Below are 23,011 nucleotides of genomic sequence, written 5' to 3'. Positions count from 1 at the left end.
CCCATGTCACTATCTTGGAACTTTATCAGTCAACTGAAATCTTACCGCCAAGAAGTGAGCTGAAGGAAAGTCAATCCACTTGTGTCAGTTTCTCATTACAAGGACCAAAAGATTTTAACAAACCGTTCAATATATATGGACTTCATGTCTTAAAAAAATACTCTCTTTTCTCTGAATGTTTCAAAACACGCCTTGTTAAACCGTCATCTGTCAATCAAATACTGCCCCTACGACATAGGCAAGGGATACTACTTCATCAAGTAACTTTCTTAAAATACTCCATATAGTACAGCTATTTGTTTGAACTGTACAAGGATAAGTATATAGGCATAAGTATAAGCATAAACATAAGCACAAGTATAAGCATAAACATAAGCACAAGTATAAGCATAAACATAAGCACAAGTATAAGCATAAACATAAGCACAAGTATAAGCATAAACATAAGCACAAGTATAAGCATAAACATAAGCACAAGTATATGCACAAGTATATGCACAAGTATATGCATAAGCACAAGCATATGCATAAGCACAAGCATAAGCATAAGCACAAGCATAACCACAAGCACAAGCATAAGCATAAACATAAGCATAAGTATATATTATGTGTGCCAAAAAGTACCTGAAAAAAATTGGCTCAATTACATTTTTTTAAAACGTATTAACAAATCTTAACAACAGATAATGACATTCAAACAAATATTTTTTTATGCTGAGAAAAAATATTTTTGGGGCAGATCAACAAATATGTATTGTTAATTGACTTAAACTGAGATTTTAGGTTGATAATTATTACCCATTATATTAAAAAATTAGACTGATATTTCAAGGCTAAGAAAAGTATTGTTGTTGTTTTTTATATTATTTCTTTAGAAAATGGCAATAGAAAATATCCTGTTTTCATCCATTCCATCTATCTTTTGGAAAGAAAAACTGAGAAAAAAACATTTCTGATCATTTTTTGACGCTCAAATATTTTGACATTGTGGAATCACAAAAATTTGAACAGTGTTCCAAATAACAGCTATTAGCTTTTGTGATTTTATACTACTGATTAAAGCAATTAGTATCTGGCTGAAAAATTCCACTTCCCACTTCTACAGTGCAGTGCCATGCAGTACAGTACGCTCATCCTGCCCGCCCTCCTTTCGTGTGTGCTTTAAAGACTTACATGATAACTCGCCCACTGTTTCCACTCTAAGCACGATCACATGCTGTCGGCCTTAGGAAAGCACTTATCTACCTTATCTACTTAACCAATATAGCATCAGTGTGACTTCCAGCTTGTGTTCCACTCATGCTGCAACAAAGCCCAGCTCAGGTGACACCCGTTTTGCCACTCAACTCTCTGCTTTTCTACGGGCCAACGGCAAGGCAATGTGTCTGCACTTATATTCCCATGTACGCGATGACGGCCTGGAGCCCCGAGCGTCAGTCCTTTAGGGCGTGTCCGTTTCACGCTGTGACAACACCTGTCGGGAACATTACCTGTGGTTTAGCAAAGGGTTAACTGTGGGTGTTCCCTTTACTCCTCATTCCCTCCCCTCTGATAATCTCCCTCACTCTCTCCTCCCATTGCGACCAAGCAACTCTGGAGGGAGTAAGGCATAGTAATTACACAGTACTAGTTTAAGAACAGTGAAGGAAAACCAGGATTCTTTGCAGGACTTGTATTTGTGGAAAGAAGTTCCTTCACACCTGGGTAAGTACCAGTTTCCTGTGTGAGAAGTGTGTAGTACATTCGAGGAAAGGGAGGAGAGGCAGTAATTGTCAATAGTGAGCCGGTCTTGCATCAGACGGCACCATGTGCTAAGCGATGCTGAACACAAACGAGTTGTCTTGGGTGTTCTCATATAATTCTTTCATGCAGCTTCTATTTCAACTTTTCAGGCCATGTGTATTAGTGTTCAATTTAACACTTAAAAAGATACCACTACTACACATTTTTGTAGATTATTTTCCTTCATTGTTCCAGAAAGGTGAAAATAAAATGAACTGATTGCCTGCCATGAATGATGATAGGCATCCAATCCATTTTGACTGGGAGGGTTGGAAGCAATCATTCGCTGCAAGCCCCTACCAGTCAAAAGAGATTGGACACAGAGGCACTGTAACATGACTATCCAGTGTTCATTATTTTTCCTAGAAACGTAGTACATTTTTGGGGTGAGTCAGTTTCAATTGTTCTGCTTTTTGGTGGATATTGCGGATGTTCTCTCTTCTCTCGCCCAAATGAAAATGACTTACAAGAGTATTCTGCTCATTGAGGTTTTGTCGTTTCTGCTTGAGGACAGAAATTAACTGATGAAAATGTAATTTGTCTGATTATAAATCCTTCTCTGATGAGGGTGATTGTTTCAAGGTTGAAAAAGGAACCTGGAGGGGATCGGAGAGGTCACATTTGGGGAACTACATAGCAGGGAATGACCAATCTTTTTTCCCTTTTTGTACTTTAATATCTTAGAAACAAATAGCTGATAGAATCATATGTTCCTTCTTCATGATGTCAGATTTTTTCTGCCAAGCACACCAGTCCCTCCAGAAGCAAAACAGGCCCCACATTTCAAAGTTGGGAAATTTTTCTCATCCAAAAACAACTGCTCCATGGCAGCCTTTGTGAGGCTTATTATGGCTAAACAGTTCCATTTAAATTTTTCTTCTCCAACCATAGATGATTTTTTTTGGTCAATATACCTGTAATGTGGCTTTTTTGTTTCTTACTGAGAAATCACTTCCCACTGTCAATGTGTGGTTTTTCACACCATGTCAGTACATTACTTATTTCACTGCAGCTCGTGATGCACCCTTACCAATTTTAGCCACACTTTTTACGAATTCAGGCCATTCCAGGCGGGGGACACCCTTAATCGTTGGCCAGCCAATTGCAGATGGACAACCATTCACGCCCACACTCATACCCAGGGGAAATTTAGAGTATTCAACCAGCCTACTCTGCATATTTTGGATGTGGAAGGAACGCAGTGCCCAGAAAAAAAACCCACACAAGCCCGGGAAGAACATGCAAACTCCACACAGTGAGGACCAACGTGGGATCTAACCCTCGACCCCAGAACTGTAAAGCCGACGAGATAACCTCTCGGCCTCCGGACCCCAATTTCATTTCATGTTAGATAAAGCACATTCATATTTGTGACACCCTCTCCTTCCTCGTGACCGGACGTTTGGTCGCCCGGACCCAAACGTCTGAGTACCAAACAAGGTAAAACAACACGGTCTACGCATCAATCAAAGCCAATAAGGGCCCTGAGCAGTTTCACTGAGCGGACGTGTGAGTGTATAAGAGTTTGTATGTACATGCGTTGTCCCTTTAAGAAGGTACGTCAGTCAGGGTCTTAACAAGTTCACCAACAAAACACAATAAAAGTACGGGAAATTTGGAGCTTTTCTTTAGCCTTATAATTAATAGGGCATTAAGTATGACAAAATAATAATTCACAGTTTGTATTTAGGGAATTTGAGCAACAATTTTAAATGGTACTTATCATTAACCTTCCGGGCGACCAAACGTCCGGCGACCAAACATCCGGCGACCAAACATCCGAGTACCCTCATTCCGGAGCGCTATGAAGACTCGATATTCCCGTAGTAATTGAATCGCCTTCTCTTACCTTTTAATATCCTTTGACTTCTCATTAGACGATCTCAATACTCGCTTAAAAGTTATTATGGGAAAAAGGGGGTTTGTGGTCGAGGATTTGTTTGATATAAACAGAGGCAAAAACTTACTGTAAATTCCATTCACTTTCAAGAAGTTTGATTTCCTGTGTGAAAAGTAAAAGGTCAACCTGATGTGTATATAAACAGTTTCAAGTTAACCAGGCTTCCCAGATTCTTCCATCTTGAAGCCTGGATACATTCCATAAAAGTCATATTATCTCAGCTTTTGACATTCACATGCTTGGAAAACTTGCGTATCTAACTTAAATAAAAAAGAGCATATAACACAAATCAGTTGATATTATTTGGGATAGAATAATTCAGGCAAGAAGCCATTCAGTGTGCGTTCCTGTCTTGAGACTCACTCGATGTCAACAGTCATCTTTTGTGACGAGTGTGGGAGTGGAAGGAAAAAGACTGTGGAATGTACCACAATGTCTTGTATAAATGTGTGCTTTGGGGTCACATGTGAGAATTCTGAGGGCGTGTGTGACCTGCGGACTGAGGAAGTATCTCATGACCCTGTGGCATGATTGTAGACCAAGACTCTTTTCCTCCTAGCTGTGTCTGTTGTGTGACCCCGCGGCAACCTGACTCGTGGCATTTTTGTTGTTTCTTGTTCGCAATAGTTGTCAATTCTTCAAGCCCAAGTCTTGCTTTGTTATGTCCAGGGTTCAGAAAGGGTCTTCACGTGACTTTTTTCAAATGCTTTGTCTCAGCGGTGTCCAAACTACGGCCCGCTTCCCCGTTTTTATTGGCCCAAAGCAAATTGAGAAAATATCGTTGACGATGGCCTGCACAAGAGACTTGACTTCAGTTTATGGTGCCTTTTCAGATTTAACATTAACATTTAACAAAAGTGTCTCTGGATTATTTTAGGGGTCAAAATCTTACAACGTATTAAAATAAATACAAGAAATTGTGTAGAATTTCAGAATTTTTTACATTATAAACTTTACTGCAATGCAATACATTTGGCTTTTTGTGTAATAATATCAATCTGGATTTAAAATCAATTGGTTAAACAAACCATCGATCAACGTCGTCATCTTCTAGAGATTCCATTTTTCTCACGAGAAATACTTCACTAACAAAATTGTTTAAAATGTCCATTTCTTTTAATATTGTATTGCTCTAGGCAAAATGTGTAAATCTGTAAATAGAAAGGAGTAAAAATTGAATCTTGGCAGACTACAATATTGATAAATATTATAAAATTATACAAAAATGGATATGATATTTTCAGGATTCATAAGAAATTCCTTACCCTGGAAATTACTGTCATTAATGCAATATTTCTTTCTCTTTTTGTGCATATTATACTGCATCCACGTTGGGTTGGACGGAAACTCATGCAGTGTTAAAAGAATCCCATCTAAAGCTAAGCATGCCTAAATAATGGCTGCCTCTATATAGGATTACAGGAAGTGTCCTAAATTAAATGAGTCTGTTTTTCTGCCCTTAGAGCTCGCAGAGGATTTAATCAGTCCACCAAATCCACCTCCGCTCTGCATTAGAATGGAGCTTCAGAAAATTAACGGCTACAGTCGAGAAGACGGGTAAGATTTACACATAAATAGAGAACAAAACACCACAAACAACGGACAAAAATGACACAAAGTTATATGCTTTCACCGAATGGATCATTGTAATCTCACTTTTACATGTCTTTGTTCGAAAATTCCCAAATGAAGCGTTTCCGCCTTCTTATGATAAGATAAAACCACAATATATACATGCTTCTAACAGGAAGAAAAACATTTGTGGAGGCGCCTCAACCAAATGTGACCGCGCCAGTCAGGATAATCAAAGTTTCTGACATGTTGGCCAAGATGAATCCGAAAAGATTATATTTAAATGAAAAAGACACTGTCTTTACTGTGAAATTATAGACCTTTTATATACAACCATATAGTTATGCACAGAGTGAGACTTTGGCTTGACTGTTATAGTGTCTGAAGGGTTGGCAGTTCCAATCCTGCACCTGTTTGCTGCTAGGGTGTACTCGGGCAAGACACTGAATTACACATAATTCATTCATATTTATTTGTTTTTAAACCCTATTGATTGATCATTGAATGGGGGCTATCGGATGTCAGTGGGATGTAATCATTAGATGAGCGTGAACTGGATGGAGGGAAGTCGCAAACAAAAAGAAAGGTCAACCAACCAAAGTCAAACAGATTCTTGTTGATAAAAGTCATAAAAGCTCTTTCACAGATCCGCTTACAAACTGCCGTTATTTTTATTAGCCCCTCCGCAGGCGTGTTCACCATGTCCTTTATTTGCATTGTAGCTTTGATGGGCTGGACGCCATGGCTGAACATGACGAATTCCTCCCGCATAAAATTGGTGCCAAAAAAGAAACACACTTCACAGATGTGAGTTGTTTTAGTCTTTCACATGGGTCAGACAGATTAATTGCCAAGCTGGTTTAATAGAATCATTTTGAAAAAAATTGCATGCTAAGTCAAAGTCTAGTGAGAAATTTTATGCAACGTTAGTAGGCATCATGTATCAGATAATTTTGCTCCTATACTGCAGATATTCTTTAAATTCATGTTTTGTTTGCCAGGCATTGTAATTCCTTTCTTTTAACTGTCACTAATACAAAATGATTAAGTCTTTTAAACCAGTCAGATGTTTTCCTGTAATTCATTGTACCCATTGAGCAAGCCAAAGAAAAGTCCCATAAATGAATCTGCCCATCAATACATTGTTTTTTCTGTAGGAGTAAGACAATTTAAAAAAATGATGTATATACATATGTGTATATACATCATTTATATACATATATACATATACATATACATATACATATACATATACATATACATATACATATACATATACATATACATATACATATACATATACATATACATATACATATACATATACATATACATATACATATACATATACATATACATATACATATACATATACATATACATATACATATACATATACATATACATATACATATACATATACATATACATATACATATACATATACATATACATATACATATACATATACATATACATATACATATACATATACATATACATATACATATACATATACATATACATATACATATACATATACATATACATATACATATACATATACATATACATATACATATACATATACATATACATATACATATACATATACATATATATATATATATATATATATATATAGCCCCACTTTTAAACTAATTAGTGATATATATTACTGGATCCCTTACTTTTGTGTCTGGTGTCCACTCGGTGCAGTTTGAAGGGAAGACTTCATTCGGAATGTCCATTTTCAACCTCAGCAACGCCATAATGGGCAGTGGAATTCTGGGATTGGCCTTTGCCATGTCCAACACTGGAATCCTTCTTTTTATGTAAGTATGGCCCACAAAAGCTATAACCCTAAACATCATCAAAGAGACCTGCCTCACCTGCTCTACTCATCGCCGAGTTCTAACAAGGAGTGAACACTTTACAGTGGTACCTCGAGATACAAGCTTAATTCGTTCCGGGACTGCGCTCGTATGTCGATATTCTCGTAACTCGAACGAACGTTTCCCATTGAAATGAACTAAAAACAAATTAATTCGTTCCAATATTCTGAAAAAAAACACCAAGAACAGGATATTAGATTGGAAAAAAATGTTTTATTTCTTCTAATCGCCATTCTATTAACAAAGTAACACATAACTAGTGGTTTAATATTACTTTTTGCACCGGTGAATCATAATATAACATAAACAAATGTAAATGAACTTGGATTTCGATGCAGACAATCAAAAATAAGTTTAATCTAACCTTACACTAAACATAATTCTAATTTTGTTTTACATTTTTATACCTTCTCCTGGCCGGGTTGGCTGTTTGCCCCGCCTCCAACCTCACGTTCGCTATCGATGGGCTGTTTGCTGTTGTATTCCCTTCAAAATATTCCGAAAATGATGCACACAAATGTCCTCACAATAGGATAACGCACAACCACTTGCCAACGAGAAGTAGTCTTGAATTAGCGATCGCTCCGCTAACGGGAGCTAACAGGCTAAGGGGGGGAAAAACACTGAAAAAATGCAACGCTCCGCCCAGTGCTCGCAGAGACATTACAAAGAGGTATAGTTGCGACCAAAGATATTACACGAGGAGTTGCAGGGGAGAGAGACAGTGCCCCTGATGTTCTTATGCGCAGCCAACGAGAAGTAATATACTATACTCCTTGTATTAGCGATCGCTCCGGCATTCGCGCTGAGTGACGGAAAAAAACACTGAAAAAAATGCAACTCTCCGCCCAGTGCTCGTAGATATCTGTTATACACGAAAGAGATGCGGCATAAAAGACGCTACAATGATAAACAGCCTCTCATGTCTTGGCCACCTGGCTTTCTCGTATCTCAAAAATTTTCTCGTATCTAGAGATAATTATTTGCTCGAAATTTTACTCTCGAAATGCTCGTATGTCAAGGTGCTCGTATGTCGAGGTACCACTGTACTATTGTGGCATTAGATCGAATGCACTAATGCTGTACTTATACGTACTAGGATAGAGATTTTCATTAGATCTAATTCCACAATACTACTTCCAGGTTTACATTTAAAATAACACAGCACTTATAAAGAGCAAAAGAAATGCATGACGTGCGGGTGTGTTCGTAGGCGGGGTACATGTAACACGCAAAATATATGTTCTGCAGCATGTAGCTTGTACTTTGGAGGAATTGTATTAAACAATGAGCTCTAATGCAAGTGTGTGCACGTACACAGCTTCCCTAAATCAGATTTAAGGAGTTAAATATAGCCAGCAGATCCAAGGATCATTCGTGTGGCAGCAGGGGGAGGGGGGAAGAAAAGAGAGTTATCCCTTGAAGTTTCACAGTACTGTTGTTGTTAATAGCATTTTTTTATTTTTTTACATGTTGAACAATTGCCAAATGTATGTTTGGTGCAAACACAATTAACACAGTTGACTTTGACAAGCAATGATAAAGTTACTCGTACTCGTTATTCATATTTTTTGGTTTCCAATGCACATTTACAGATAAAACTTTAGGCCCACAGTCATAAAACGGTAAATAACATCTGATATGTACATGAGCCAATGAGTCAACGAAAAGCAAAATTAATCATTGCCAAAATCAGTATACCATACCATTGCATCATATCGCTATATATACTATATATCAAGTCAAATAAATGTGTGTGTTTTTCAGAATCCTGTTGGTGTTCATTGCTATTCTTTCCGCGTATTCAATCCACCTGCTTCTGAAAAGTGCGGGAGTTGTTGGTAGGAGGATTCATCACATCTGACAGTGGGGGTGTTCAAATGGCGGTGGAGGTTCCACGTGCGGCCCGTGGTCCACTTTGCCAAGGCCCACAGTGGATAATAAAGTTAACAACAGACACAAACTAATCTACTAATGACTTACTTATCATCCAGTTTGCACACCCCCATTGCACAGTGCAATTTGGTGGCTGCCTCGGTAACGTTTTGAGTATTTTCCAGGCATCCGAGCATACGAGCAGCTTGGCAACCGAGCATTTGGTTCGCCAGGGAAAATTCTGGCGGGGAGCATCATCACAGTACACAACATTGGAGGTTGCACGCCATTATTTGCTCTCTCACGATAAAAATAGAAGGATCGGACTGAACCACTTTTTGTTTTCCCAGCCATGTCCAGCTACCTCTTTATCGTCAAATCCGAGCTCCCTCTGGTAATTCAGGCTTTTCTTGGCAAGCATGAAAACACAGGGTGAGTGTCAACCATGAGTTGAATTCAAAGACAACTTCTTCATGCATTAGTTCACTGATTGTAATTTGTATGGTCTCAGGGAGTGGTTCTTGAATGGAAACTACTTGATCATCATTGTTAGCGCTGCCATCATCCTTCCCCTTGCCCTCATGAAACAACTTGGTACGATTTCACTAGCGGCCATCACATTTCCTCCCTCCTTCATGGTCTCGCTTGCACATATGTGGTCAGAACTTACATATTATGTAGCTTTTGTTTGAAATGACTCTCAAGTTCAGTCAAGTCCATTTTTTTCCTCCTTCAGGTTATCTGGGATATACAAGCGGCTTCTCTCTTTCATGCATGGTGTTTTTTCTCATTTCGGTGAGTCCAACTTTTCAATCCAATCGGGGGAGCTGCGAAACTCCGAATGAATGGGATTCTCCCGTCCCCCACCAGGTGATCTATAAGAAATTCAACATCCCGTGTCCACTGGAGGACATTCATCTGAACGAAACACTTGTTGCCGACAACAGCACAATTACAGAAGTCGCGGAAGACTTTTGTGATGCCAAGCTATTCACCATGAACTCACAGGTGACCCAAATGGTTTCACTTCTTCAGTTGCCTTTGCAAGTAGAACAGCATGAAGACAAATTAATATCCAAATATATTTTCCCTTTTTGTGATTACTATTCAAGAACAACAGCACAAAGTCAACAACAAAATCAGCAGTCATGAATGTTGAATTGGGGGGGAAAAAAATCGTGATTTTAAAAAAAAATACAGCAATAAGAACAAAAAAATGAATACGTACGTATATGATATTTTTTGTAATTTCTGTGATTTTAAAATTTGTGGATGCAGGTGCAACTTTTCTCACCTTTCCTATCGTAATAGCTGATGGTTGTCACTAATTTAATTGAATGCTTTGATTGTTATTATACAAGCAGAATGAGATTTAAAGCTTCACCACAAAGTGCACAAATAACAACAACTACCAAACAGACAAATAAATACTCAATAAATAATAACAATAAATAAGTAGTCAACATAATACGTAGTCAACATAATAAGTAGTCAACAACATAAATAAGTGGGAAAGTGCACAATAATAAGTAATCAACATAATAAGTAGTAGTCAATGTAATTAATAAGTAGTAGTAGTTAACATAATAAATTAGTAGTCAGCATAATAAATTAGTAGTCAATATAGTAAATTAGTAGTCAACATGATAAAAAGTAACAATAATTTGATATGATGTGCTTTCAGACGGCGTATACCATCCCAATTCTGGCTTTTGCGTTTGTCTGCCACCCTGAAGTTCTGCCTATCTACACGGAACTGCGAGAGTAAGTCACGTTTTTTTCCCGTTGGATTTTACCAATGTGATAACTCATCACTTCTAAATAAAGCGAAATGAATTATTGACTTCTTCCCCACAGTCCCACCAAAAAGCGTATGCAGAATGTCGCCAACATTTCCATCTTGGCCATGTTCGTCATGTACCTGCTCACAGCGCTTTTTGGCTACCTCACGTTCTTCGGTAAGACTGAAAGATCAACTTGTTGGTGTGCTGTGAACGATAAGTTCAAATGAATGAACCGCTTGTTGTTCACCTTCGAGTCGGTCTACATTTTGAAGTGTACTGAATGAGGGCCGAGACTGAAAAGGACGTCAAAGGCTGCTTGTTTTTTCCCCCTGCAGGTGCCGTGGAGTCTGAACTTTTGCACACGTACATCCGTGTTGACCCCCTCGACGTGCTGATGCTTTGCGTGCGCTTGGCCGTGCTCGTGGCCGTCACGCTGACTGTGCCCGTGGTTCTCTTCCCGGTAAAAGTCTTACTATAAAGTTACGTCCACGCTTTCAGTTGCGGCCGTTTTCAGAAGAAATAGAACTCAGAGTGACAAGCAATTTAACCCTCTCAGGGACAGTAGTGACTATGGTGGGCAGCATTTCCAAAGTTGACCTTCTGAGACCTTTTTTTAATTATTAACCACTACACCAATAGGTGGCCTAGATTATATGTATATACTCATTGTTACAATATTAGTTTTTTTATTGAGCATTTTATTTTTTCATATTTTTTTTATCCTTAAAAAATAAATTGAAAAATGAATATAATATTCATCAACATTAAATGAATGATGTACGTACAGACTAGTCTCGGCAGCAAGTAACACTATTTTTTTTTTAAATAGTATTTAACTTTTTGCATGCCATTTATAAAAGTAGTTGCTAGATTCATTTAAACTGGAAAGACTAACCGTGAATGAATATGTTTCAGTGTTATTGACGATCCGTCATTAAATGCAGTCAATGAGCCAAACGAGCTTACACTAAGCCACAAGAAGAACAAAAATCAACCTGCTGGTTTCATGAGAATATCTGAGCTCGTCCATCAAATTGAGAGTAAACTGAGGAGGATTGAGAAATGAGCCATGAGGGCAATGGCATCAATCTTTTTTTTCAGCTCTATTTGGATGTTCAGCACAACTCGTTCACATTTGTTTATGTTTTTTTTCATCAACTTTTGTTTGGTTGCCCTTCATCACCGTGTGTGTTTCTGGATCATATTTAAACATGTCTCTGAAGCTACCCTCCTGTTCAAAATTTTCTTGCACGCACCTGGGCTTGCGCATTTTTCATTTGAGCGTTTTTAAGATCTTATGCCTGCCTGCTGTCTATGAGAATAGTGGCTTTTGAGTGGGTCTGTTATGTTCCTGCTGTTGGGGAGCGGGTCTATCTCAGTGCTTGTTTAGCTGGCAGCAAAAATTGCATTCTAGTCTGTTTCTCTTAGATCCGCAGGGCCATCCTCCAGATCTTGTGTCCCGACAAGCCGTTCCACTGGGCCAGACACATCGCCATCGCGTTCTTCCTCCTCATTGTGGTCAACCTACTTGTCATTTTTGTGCCCTCCATCCGAGACATTTTCGGACTTATCGGTACGTTTTTATTGGTTGTCTTGTCCCCGCTGCTCAGAATGTCCTCCGTGAAAGAAAGACCTTTCTTTATATCTCCTCAGGAGCTACTTCGGCCCCTAGCCTCATCTTCATCCTGCCTGGGATCTTTTACATACGAATCGTTCCCAAAGACCAAGAACCTTTGCTGTCCAGGCCCAAAATTCAGGTACAAACCGTCTGCGTTGTCCAAAAGTTGCCATTCACGATCCAAGATGGCGGCACGCACGGGTGCAGCGGCTCTTTGCTCTCCAGTTTGGTGTTTTGTTTTCTCAGTCTTATTGTTATTTATGAACATCTGCTTTTTTTTTTTTACTGGGAAAACGTACTTTGTGGAGTAGCACCACCAATTTCGTGTGCGGTCGATTGGTCGCCGGTCTTTGGGTCGCCGGTCTTTTAGTTCTCCAACAAAAAACAATAAAAGTCCGGGAAATTTGGAGCTTTTCTTTAGCCTAATAATTACCAGGGCATCAAGTATGACTAAATAGTAATTCACAGTTTGTATTTAGGGAATTTGAGCAACGATTTAAATGGTAATTATCACTTACCTTCCGGGCGACCAAAAGACCGGCGACCAAAAGATCGGCGACCAAAAGACCGGCGAACAATCGACCGTGTACCACCAATTTCGTTATACTACGCAGCTGTGTATGATGACAATAAAGGCTTTTGATTTGATTTGATTTCACAAGCGCTGTTTTCTCCTGCAGGCTGCGTGCTTTGCCGCTTTGGGCTTCATCTTCATGGTGGTCAGTTTGTCGTTTATCTGCGTGGACTGGGTGAGCGGAGAGAAGCGAAGCGGCGGTGGACACTAGTTGCTCGCCGAGGTCTCGGCAATAAGACAAATGTGAACTCAAGCCCCTCCTCGTCTAGAAATTAGCCTGTGTTGTTCTCTGAAGGCCACGGCATCTTGGCCTTGAGAAAAGAATGTGACCTAGAAGGTCCTTAAATGGAGAAGAACGCAGACACGTGACTGAATTCACCCTTGGCTTTGACTCGAGATACTCCTTGATAATCCCGCAAAGGTGTGTTAGGAAAAAAAATGTGTGAAACATGTGGATTCCACTGAGGGTATGGAACTTCAAATTCTGCAGAAAAGCAACACGTCACTGCCAAAGTTCTCGTCATTTACGTCCCATCTCGGCTTGGCAACGTTCGGCTGTGGCTTGAGATACGAGTGACTCATTTGGGAGTGTTTCGATATGTCCTGTTCAACCTCTGCTTAGACTGCTCTATGGCGGCAGTGAACTTTTTAGCAGATGTTGAAAAAAAATCTGCATCAAAATCTTTCTAGCTCTCAGATGAAGTTAACTTTCATTTAGAAGATAAAACAAATGAAAAATGGCACCTTACGTATTCCGAACTGTCAAATAACTGTCGAAAGAAATCCCCCTCCCCAAAAAAGACAAGTCCTACTGGCGTAATGCTAAGATACAACTGCATATACTATTTATATATGCTAACAATTAACATTGATACTCATGCTTTTAGAACAGCGGTCCCCAACCTTTTTCTGACAGAGGACCGGTAAAACTCTTTCTATTTTCTCACGGATCGGCTAATGGGAAGGGCAAAAAAATTAAGACGAAATTGTGGGGGGGTGGGGTCAGTTCAACGAACAACGTCCACGACGGCAAAAAAAAAAATTCCAAGCATAATAGCAATTATTAATTATTATAACAATTTTTCTCATTTCAAGTAGAAGGGCGATATTGAAAACTTTAATATTTATTAAGCTGACGGACCGGCACCAGGTGGCTCACGGACCTGTAACGGTCCACGGACCGGTGGTTGGGGACCACTGTTTTAGAACACTTAAGCAATGGATAGTTGACTAAATGGCAGAAAAATAATAAAAAGATCACATAACTAGGACACAACTCATTAACCAGCAGATATCAAAGTTCATCAATTTTTTAAAAATCGTTTTTCTAATTTTTGAAATGATTATTATTACTTTTTTCCTTTTTTTTTTTTACAATAAACACATGACTAATGGCTTACACAAATAAAATATTCCCAAGAAATTTCAATGATTTTTTTTCTTCAGTTTGTTGTAAAGTTCACAAATACTTAAAGAATTCAAAATGGTCTAATACCCTGCCAAATGTAAATTTTTGTAAAGGTTATGGGACTGAAACAAGTCATTTTATTCATGACATTCTTTAACTTTCTCAATATAAGAATTTGACTATGCCAAATATCACAATTAGTAATGCCTTGAAAAAAAAATGGTATTGGCTGGAGAATGAGTGAATCCTTACTCACGCACACACGCACACACGCACACGCATACATACATACACACACATACACACACATACACACACACATATACACACACGTACACACACACACGTACACACGTGCACACGTGCACACATGCACACGTGCACACATGCACACATGCACACATGCGCACACATACACACGTACACACACACGTACACACACACGTACACACGTGCACACATGCACACATGCACACATTCACACATGCACACATGCACACGTACACACATGCACACACATGCACACACACGTACACACACACACATACACACCCACATACACACACATACACACACGTACACACGTGCACACGTACACACATGCACACGTACACACATGCACACATACATACATGCACACGTACACACATGCACACATACACACATGCACACGTACACACATGCACACGTACACACATGCACACACACACACATACACATGCACACACACACACATACACACATACACACATACACACACACCACTTTCTGACTAATATTACAGCATCTTACTGAGTCACAGTAGTTGTGAAACTTTTTTTGTATCGGCATGGCTTAATTGTATTATAGTGTCTCCCGGTGGCCGAACTGACAGAAGGAAATGCCGCTTTGAATCATCATGCAGATTGTCAACTTGCCTATTTAATTCTTTGAACTCCATTTATTATGTTATTGGTCTGTTTTTGAAAAGGGCAATTTAATCGCGCTTTTCCCCTTTTAGGCAAAAGGCCAAAACAGGTCAAAGGTATTTCCATTCATTTCAATGGGCACAAATCATTTGTGATACGAGCGCGTTTGCCATTCGTATCTCAAGGCACCACTATATCTTAATTTTTTTTTGCTTACCAGCAAAATGAATTCAATCATTATGTGTGTGTTTCCATATCGGCATTAGGTTCCCTATTACGCAAAAAAATGGGGCTAGGTTTAGGCTTTTATATTTTTAAAAAAACTCAATTTGGAGGCGTTAATGTGATGTTTTAGTAATCTATCAGTTTATGCAAGTGAGGATATTTTGTTCAAACAAAACTGATGGAATTTGTGGTCTTTTGCTGCTATATGAGAAGGTCAATCTTATATCTGTGGTTGCAAACAAAAGAATGCAGTACTGTATTATATGAAGCCAGCGAGCAGGGCTGTCAAATGACCTTTAGTTCAAGGGGCCACATATGGATTCATATATTTGTGGCCATTAATAACGACTGTTCTAAAGGTTTTGTTGCAAAACATTTCAGCGGTCTAAAATGAAAACGAACCCATTTTTTAACCCTAGGAGTCAATTTATCGATTTAGTCTGGCAATTTACAAATGTGTATGTGTATGTATATATACATTTATTATCCAACATTTTAAGATTAGCTTGACATGTATTTCTCTGTTCATCTGGAAATCTTGAAAACCTCAATCACAGAAAGTGAGAACCATTCACAAAGGAGATTAATGGTTTCCCAGCTGCAAGAATATGGGCAAAATACTGCAAATATATATATATATATATATTTACATATACGTATATATTTTATAATGTTTGAAAAAAAATCAATATAGAACAAGACTAAGTTTTTTGATAGAGTTACATGTAAAATCAAAGGCCATATATTCATAGAGTAATTTAAATTATACATGACATTACATGGAAGATGTCATTTACATTTTATTTTCCGTGGTCACCAAGTGAAAAACAGATGCCCACGGGCTAGATCGGACCCCTCTGATAGGCCATTTCTAGCATGTGCGCCAGATGTTTTGCACCCCTGCCTCTAAGTGGATCACTACAGAATACTTCACTGGCCCAAAAATATGATAATAATCAATGTTGCGTTATTCATGTAAAGTTCCAGGAAATTTGTAACATGTAATAAATAAATATATAAGGGCTAAGGATTACCTCATTTGCTCCCGTTGACAGCGATAGACTTGAGCCCTCCTCTTCCAAATGGATTGGATGTCCATCACTGTCAATGGCATTCAATGAGTTAAAAACATGTCAGCAAATTCTGGTGCAAAAATAATACGTACACATCTGTAGCACAAAGTATTTGTGTTAAGGTTTTACAAGAAACTACATTGTGACAATCCATGGTATGTAAATATTAAATGAAGTCTTTTGTGCTTGTAAATGTTGACAAAAATAATTTCTTTATTCTTCCTGTACATTTTCAATGAATTTGAACTATGTCTGTCAATAAAACAGGTCTCATTTGTACCTCTTTTGAGTACTAAAGTGCAGAGAAGTAAATGGATGCAACACCTCTTGTTTTGTGTTTGCAAGAGAAAACAAGTGCGCGTTGCAGAAGTGCGTTTCCTGCTGTGAGCGGAACAGACAAGAGTGTCAACTTCCTCCATCCTGCGTTGAGAAGACGCCGCTCGAGGCAAGTTGTGTAAACCAGAGACAAAATGAGCCGAGGGTCCAAAAGCAAGACGGAAAATGCACGCAGTAGTCTGCTCAGGCAAAACGAGAACCAGGCCTTGGAAAACTTACTTGGAAGACGATGTGCTGTAAGTTGATCAGTCCTTCAAATTCAAGCTGCTTTTACAAATGAGTACTTCTTTTCTTGCAAAGCTTTCTTTCTTCTGACGTACTTCAGAGGAATATATTGCATTGTTTGTTTTTTCCAGCTGAATCTTTTAATCTAAGGGAAGTACTACAAACCTCAATATATGTAACTCCAACCTTTGTTTGGAACTCTAAAGATGGCCTAATTGGAAACGAGGCACAGCTTGGAACCCAAATGTTTGTTTATGACCTTACTTGGAAAGTGTCTCCATTGTGTTTGCAGTTTTTTTTTAATGCAATTGATCTGACCAAAAACGAAAAAAATATTTTAAAAATTGGGCTCGGAGAATCAAACACATTAAGTAAAAATTACCTTGCCCGGACGTGACTTTTTAAATTACTTATGTTTTTACTGGGAGTAGCACCACCAATTTCATAATACGCAGCTGTGTATAATGACCGTAAAGGGTTTTGATTTGAAGACATGATTACAGACACAGTAGTACCTTCCAAATATTATTCTACATCATATTATAGTATTCCCTCCAGGATTAATGGATAGTTAGGAATTTTATTCCATCCCTAAAAGAAGAAAATCAACAAAGTAAGTGAGTTTTCGAGACCTCCCTCCGAGTGCTTTTGGGAAAATAAGTGCAAGTTGCAACCCTGAACTTTACTACTTTGAAACCAAAACTCAAAAATACAAAAGCAAAATGCAGGCGTGAAACCCCACCTCCAAATTAAAAACCCAACTTCAGATCCTAACCCTACTATGAAAGTATAATTTGAAACCTTCTCTTGGAATTGAAAATGTTATTTAATTTGAAACCTTATCTTGGATTTGAAAATGTTATTTAATTTGAAACCTTATCTTGGATTTGAAAATGTTATTTCATTTGAAACCTTATCTTGGATTTGAAAATGTTATTTCATTTGAAACCTTATCTTGGATTTGAACATGTTATGTAATTTGAAACCACCCTAAATTAAAAATGCAACACTGGCTGTAAATCCATCATTCCCATTACTAACTCCCTTATTACGAGCATGAGCTGGATGGGTTTACAATCTTTTGAAAAGAACAATCAACCCAGATTTGAGTGCCTTATTTTGAAACCCAAACCCTGTCTTGAAACTCACAACATCCATAAAGTCACATAGCTTGCATGGAGTCATCAAAAGGAGGTAGTTGAAACAGGAAGTGCCACTTAAAGCATTTCTTCCTCTGCTGTCAGAATTAGAAACTAATGTGAGTGTCTTTTTTTATTTTTTTTTATTTTTATTTTATCTCACTTGCTCCAGAGAACTCAAAAAAAAAAGTCAAAAGTGCACATTTCCATGAATGTCATATGCATTGTGTTTTTGTGCGTGTCCAGTCCATAGCCACTGCGGTTGTGCAATTGTTCATGGCGCTCCCTCAAAAGCCCTCCACGTGGAGCCTGCAGCACACTGGCGTGATCTGCTTCATCAAAGACAACCCGCAGCGCTCGTACTTCTTCCGCATGTACGATGTCAAGGTAACGGCCAGAAAAATTGACGATCTCGCTGCCTTGTAAAACATTACTTTGAACAAATTTACTGTACTTTCATTGCTCCTTTACTCAAACTGCTGCCCTCAGAGGGTCTTTGAGGCGGCCATATTGGATGTGGCGCCATTCCGGTCGTAGGCAAACCGTGGATGATGAAATGATGTTAAATGTTATTTCTCAATTACAGTCAGTTTTCTCGAGATTTACTTTTTTCAACATCCAAAGCAGGTGGTATTTTTTCAATTCAATTTATTGGCAAGAAAAAGCACAAGGCTAAGGGCCATGTAACGAAGCAGGTGGTATTGATAAACTGCATTTGATTGAAGTACACAACAAGGATTGTACCATAAAGCAAAGGAATATTTTAGGTTGAGTTCTCCAAATTAGAAATGTGTTTGTGTTAATTTTGGTAATTTAAATGTTTTTATGTGTTTAGAACTTTTGAGGGGAATTCACTTAAAACTATAATAAAATGTTTAAAAAAAAAGATTTCCATATGTTGGCCAACAGTACGTGAAAATAGAATTAGGTCAAACGTACTTAGATTAGATTAGAACTTTATTTCATCTGGTATTCAGGAAATTTCTTGGTTGCAGTAGCAAGACAGACACAACACAAACAAGACGTTGTAGACCTAGGTAAAAAACTGGAGCCACATACAGGAAGTCCCCAAGGTGTGAGGCTTTAAAAAAAATAATAATAATTATATATATATATATATATATATATATATATATATATATAATATTTATTATTATTATTTTTTTTAATTTATATTTATTTTTATATTTTATTAAGTTTTACTTAAGTTCTTCGTCCTTTTACCTTTCCTAAATGGTTCTCTATCTTAATTTTTGAAGTTATGGATGTTGGAGGTCTCCATTTATGTAGCTTGGTTTATATATTTCCACAGGATTGATGGAAGCACAGAAGCTTGTGATTATTGAATGTCTAATCTAAAATCTATGCATAAAGTTATATACTGATATTTCCTGTATTTCTATTTGACATTCCTTGGCTTGTAGACTAAAACTGAGAAACAGTAACAATTGTACACTAGAATGACAAAAAAGCATTTGGGCTTCTTTGTTTCTCAATAAAATGCTCCGTACTGAAGACACCTGCTTTAATGTTGAACAAAAAGTCCACTTTGTGAAAATCGGTAAGAAATAATAAATTCCAACTTTATTTCAATTTTCATGCATGGAATGACAACCTCTCCCATATGAAGCAAAATTTGTAAGGGTTTGAGTTTAAGATGTGAGGTATACTTCTGTTTCGTCTTTCTTATCTTTCTCAGGTTGGGAGGCAGCTGTGGGAGCAAGAACTTTACAATCAAATCGTCTACTCCGCATCGTCGCACCTGTTCTTTCACACTTTTGCCGCCGATGTAATAAACATACCCTCATTCGACACGTTACCCCTCTGTGCGTTAACCCGAATACCCGCTGTCTTATTCCACCTGAGTAGGATTGTCAAGTCGGACTGAATTTTGCTGAGCAGCAGGAAGCAGAAGCCTTTCGAAATGCAGTGGTGGGGAAAATCAACCAAAGAAGCAACCGGCAAGGTGATTTACAGCTGCGAACGCACTGGATGCCAAGGAGTTAGTAATATTTTTTCAATTTGTGTGCAGAAAGAGGGCCCTTACCGCCTGTGCCAACAGAAAAAAGTAAGTGACACTGCTTCACTTGCATGAAAAGAGGATTATGAATAATGGTCTATATTGGCATCTGTAGCAGTTTCCTTCCACAAGGCCCCCGCAGATATTCCCAGCCCCGACATCTCATCACGGTTTCACTTGAAGCCCTCAGCTTCTTCGTTGCGACAAGGCAAGGACAAGAAGGGCAAGAAAAGGGGACTGAGCAAAGCAGACATTGGCTCACCTAGTGGTTTCAAGTAAGCGCTCTTGAGTGTGTTCGACAGCTCTTGTCAGTGCATTCTGTATTAATAGTAAATGACCTCTTCTTTCTGTGTAAAAAAAATGAATGGACTACTCATGAGGAGACTACATTGCAAAAAACAGTGTCCTAATTTTAAGGTAAAATGGGACCCTTTCTGGGATAGTTCTCACCTCTTTGACAAGAGGTCGTGGCGAGGTAACGCGGATTTGTGAGCCAATCACAGGGAAGCAGGTGAGGACGAGGGAGGTGGTGCTCGAACCAAAACTTCAATAACTTAAATACGATCTTAGAAAATAATAACGACTTAGAAATCATATCACATAACCAAACCTGACAGCATAAAACCAAGCAACCCTATCAACATCAGTGGACATGTATTCAAACATTTTTATTAGCTTAACTCATTCACCAAGAGCCCAATTTTGGCAACCACAACTATTTATGTCCCAATAGTCGGTATTCCCGCTGTTTTGGGAGTTTCGGACAGTACTGGATCTTGTCACCAGATCGGATCTGATCTAGTAGGCGCTTGTTTTCAGCACCATGGTTGCTTTAAATCAAACCCCAGACAATGATGATGTTTATTCTTTCTATACAGGCATGTGAGTCATGTTGGCTTCGACCCCAATAATCTGGATCCGGATCTGTGGAACGTGCTCTCCCAAGCTGGGATCGGAGAGGCCGAGATGAGGGACGAGCAGACCTCCCAGATGGTCTATAAAATCATTGAGCGTTCAGGAGGCATGGAGGCGGTTAAAAGGGAGGTGAAAAGAGGAGGTTAGACGTCATGTATCCTACAGTGACACCAATTTCTTTTGAACATTTCACGTACAAGTGAATTACACTTGATGTGTCTGGTAGGGAATGGGCCTCCACCGCCTCCACCAGGCAGGCAGGGTCCCCTGCCACCCGTGCCCGGCTCAGGCCCGGCGCCGCCACCTCCCCGAGGACGTTCCGGCCCCCTGCCTCCCATTCCGACGCAGCGAGCTGCACGGGGAGCCGTCCCTCCGCCGCCGCCTCCGTCTGACCGAGGTTTCCCGCCTCTGCCGCCGGGCGGCAAGTCCTCTCACGGCGCCCTTCCTCCGGTAGCACCACAGCATCACCGGCGTGGTGCGGGATTCCACCCTGCCTCCACGCCGGCACCACCCAGCAGAGGAGCGTCTGGAGACCCCGCGCCGCCTCCTCCCCCACCGCCACCACCACCACCGCCGCCTCTGCTGTCAGAGCCCCAAACTCCTCTTCCTGCTCCTCCTCCTCCGGTCAGCACGCCACCATGTGGGACTCCAGTAAATAGCAGATGCGCTCTGCTGGATCAGATTCGACTCGGGAAGAAGCTTCGAAATGTAAAAGTGCATTTTGTTTTCCATAAAGCCAACCCAAACCATTGAAAGCATGAATTCTAAACCAAAACTGATATGTCCTTTTAACCGCTATGGTTGTAATGGGTTTGTGTACTACAGGTGACTGAGTGTCAGGATCAGAGCACAAACTCTCCGACAGAATCAGGCGAGGGCATCGTCGGCGCTCTCATGACGGTCATGCAGAAGCGGAGTAAAGCCATCCATTCGTCAGGTAAGCGCGCCGCTCGCCTCTTTGGCTTCCAGAGAGGGAACCTCAAAAGCCGACATGCTTTTATCTCACAGACGAAAGTGAGGAGGAGGGTGGTGATGATGAAGACGACGACGATGAATGGGATGACTAAGCAATCGTGGATTTAGATCTTAGAACCTTGTCTGGAGGCAGACTAGATTTTCCAGTTGCAAACATCAGTACTTTTGTGATTGAGAATTTGTCCACAATCAACTCCCGGTCAACAAAATGACTCCATGCTGAAAATTGGAACTGCGCTTCTGGCAATTGATTCAAAACATGAAGACAAATATATCAGTAGGGGAAAATTTGGAAGGAAAAAAACCCAACTAAAACTCATCTAAAAGGACAAAAAAAAAATTTGAACACGGGAGAGCAATTTAGGGATAGAAAAAAAGTTACATTGTTATGCACATTAAAACCTAGGCATTCAAAAGGAGAATGTTTAGGAAAATATAACACATTTGGGCTCCTATTACAAAAAAAATCAGTAGCCATAGCCTCTGTAAAAAATATAACTGTTACATTGTAAGTAAAAAATATAACTGTTACATTGTAAGCAAAAATTTAACTGTTACATTGTAAGTAAAAATATAACTGTTACATTGTAAATAAATCTGGTTAGTTCTGTTCATGCCATTGTCAATATTTAATATCTATGTTAAGTACTGCATTTGCATTTTTTTAACACAAATCCAATGCTTTAAAACCTCGACTAACTGAAATCACTTTTTATCCTGCTCACAAAGTTGTGCAAAAACAGCTGTCAGACCTACAATATTTGAACAAAATGTGAGTTCTCCAGTG

At 39.1% G+C, this 23,011-nt stretch overlaps 2 protein-coding genes across 5 annotated transcripts; both read left to right on the top strand.

Annotated features, from left to right (window-relative positions):
• The first annotated feature begins 1,300 nt into the window (after positions 1 to 1,300).
• LOC144073110 (sodium-coupled neutral amino acid transporter 3-like) lies at positions 1,301 to 14,429 on the top strand. Its single transcript, XM_077598683.1, has 16 exons — positions 1,301 to 1,704; positions 5,146 to 5,239; positions 5,977 to 6,061; positions 6,974 to 7,089; positions 8,917 to 8,990; positions 9,210 to 9,302; positions 9,375 to 9,456; positions 9,536 to 9,618; positions 9,761 to 9,819; positions 9,895 to 10,032; positions 10,709 to 10,788; positions 10,882 to 10,982; positions 11,144 to 11,268; positions 12,237 to 12,381; positions 12,462 to 12,565; positions 13,107 to 14,429. Exons 2-16 carry the CDS (start codon positions 5,199 to 5,201, stop codon positions 13,209 to 13,211), a joined length of 1,431 nt encoding a protein of 476 aa, XP_077454809.1. The 5' UTR covers positions 1,301 to 1,704; positions 5,146 to 5,198; the 3' UTR covers positions 13,212 to 14,429.
• Positions 14,430 to 16,727: 2,298 nt separating this feature from the next.
• Positions 16,728 to 22,836, top strand: wasb (WASP actin nucleation promoting factor b). Of its 4 annotated transcripts, none has more exons than XM_077598652.1 (11): positions 16,728 to 16,769; positions 16,960 to 17,186; positions 18,561 to 18,701; positions 20,014 to 20,103; positions 20,184 to 20,280; positions 20,347 to 20,382; positions 20,453 to 20,609; positions 21,213 to 21,391; positions 21,476 to 21,957; positions 22,075 to 22,186; positions 22,258 to 22,836. In XM_077598652.1, the coding sequence occupies exons 2-11, from the start codon at positions 17,085 to 17,087 to the stop codon at positions 22,314 to 22,316; spliced, it is 1,455 nt and encodes a 484-aa protein (XP_077454778.1). In that variant the 5' UTR covers positions 16,728 to 16,769; positions 16,960 to 17,084; the 3' UTR covers positions 22,317 to 22,836. The 4 variants fall into 4 exon arrangements, with proteins under 4 accessions (XP_077454778.1, XP_077454768.1, XP_077454786.1 ...); XM_077598642.1 differs by having other exon boundaries at positions 16,731 to 16,769; positions 20,450 to 20,609; XM_077598660.1 differs by lacking the exons at positions 16,728 to 16,769; positions 16,960 to 17,186 and adding an exon at positions 17,686 to 17,788 and having other exon boundaries at positions 20,450 to 20,609.
• The last annotated feature ends 175 nt before the right edge of the window (positions 22,837 to 23,011 follow it).

This window comes from Stigmatopora argus, chromosome 1 (assembly GCF_051989625.1).
Source record: "Stigmatopora argus isolate UIUO_Sarg chromosome 1, RoL_Sarg_1.0, whole genome shotgun sequence".
Taxonomy (NCBI): domain Eukaryota; kingdom Metazoa; phylum Chordata; class Actinopteri; order Syngnathiformes; family Syngnathidae; genus Stigmatopora; species Stigmatopora argus.
This window is presented reverse-complemented; position numbering and strand designations above follow the sequence as displayed.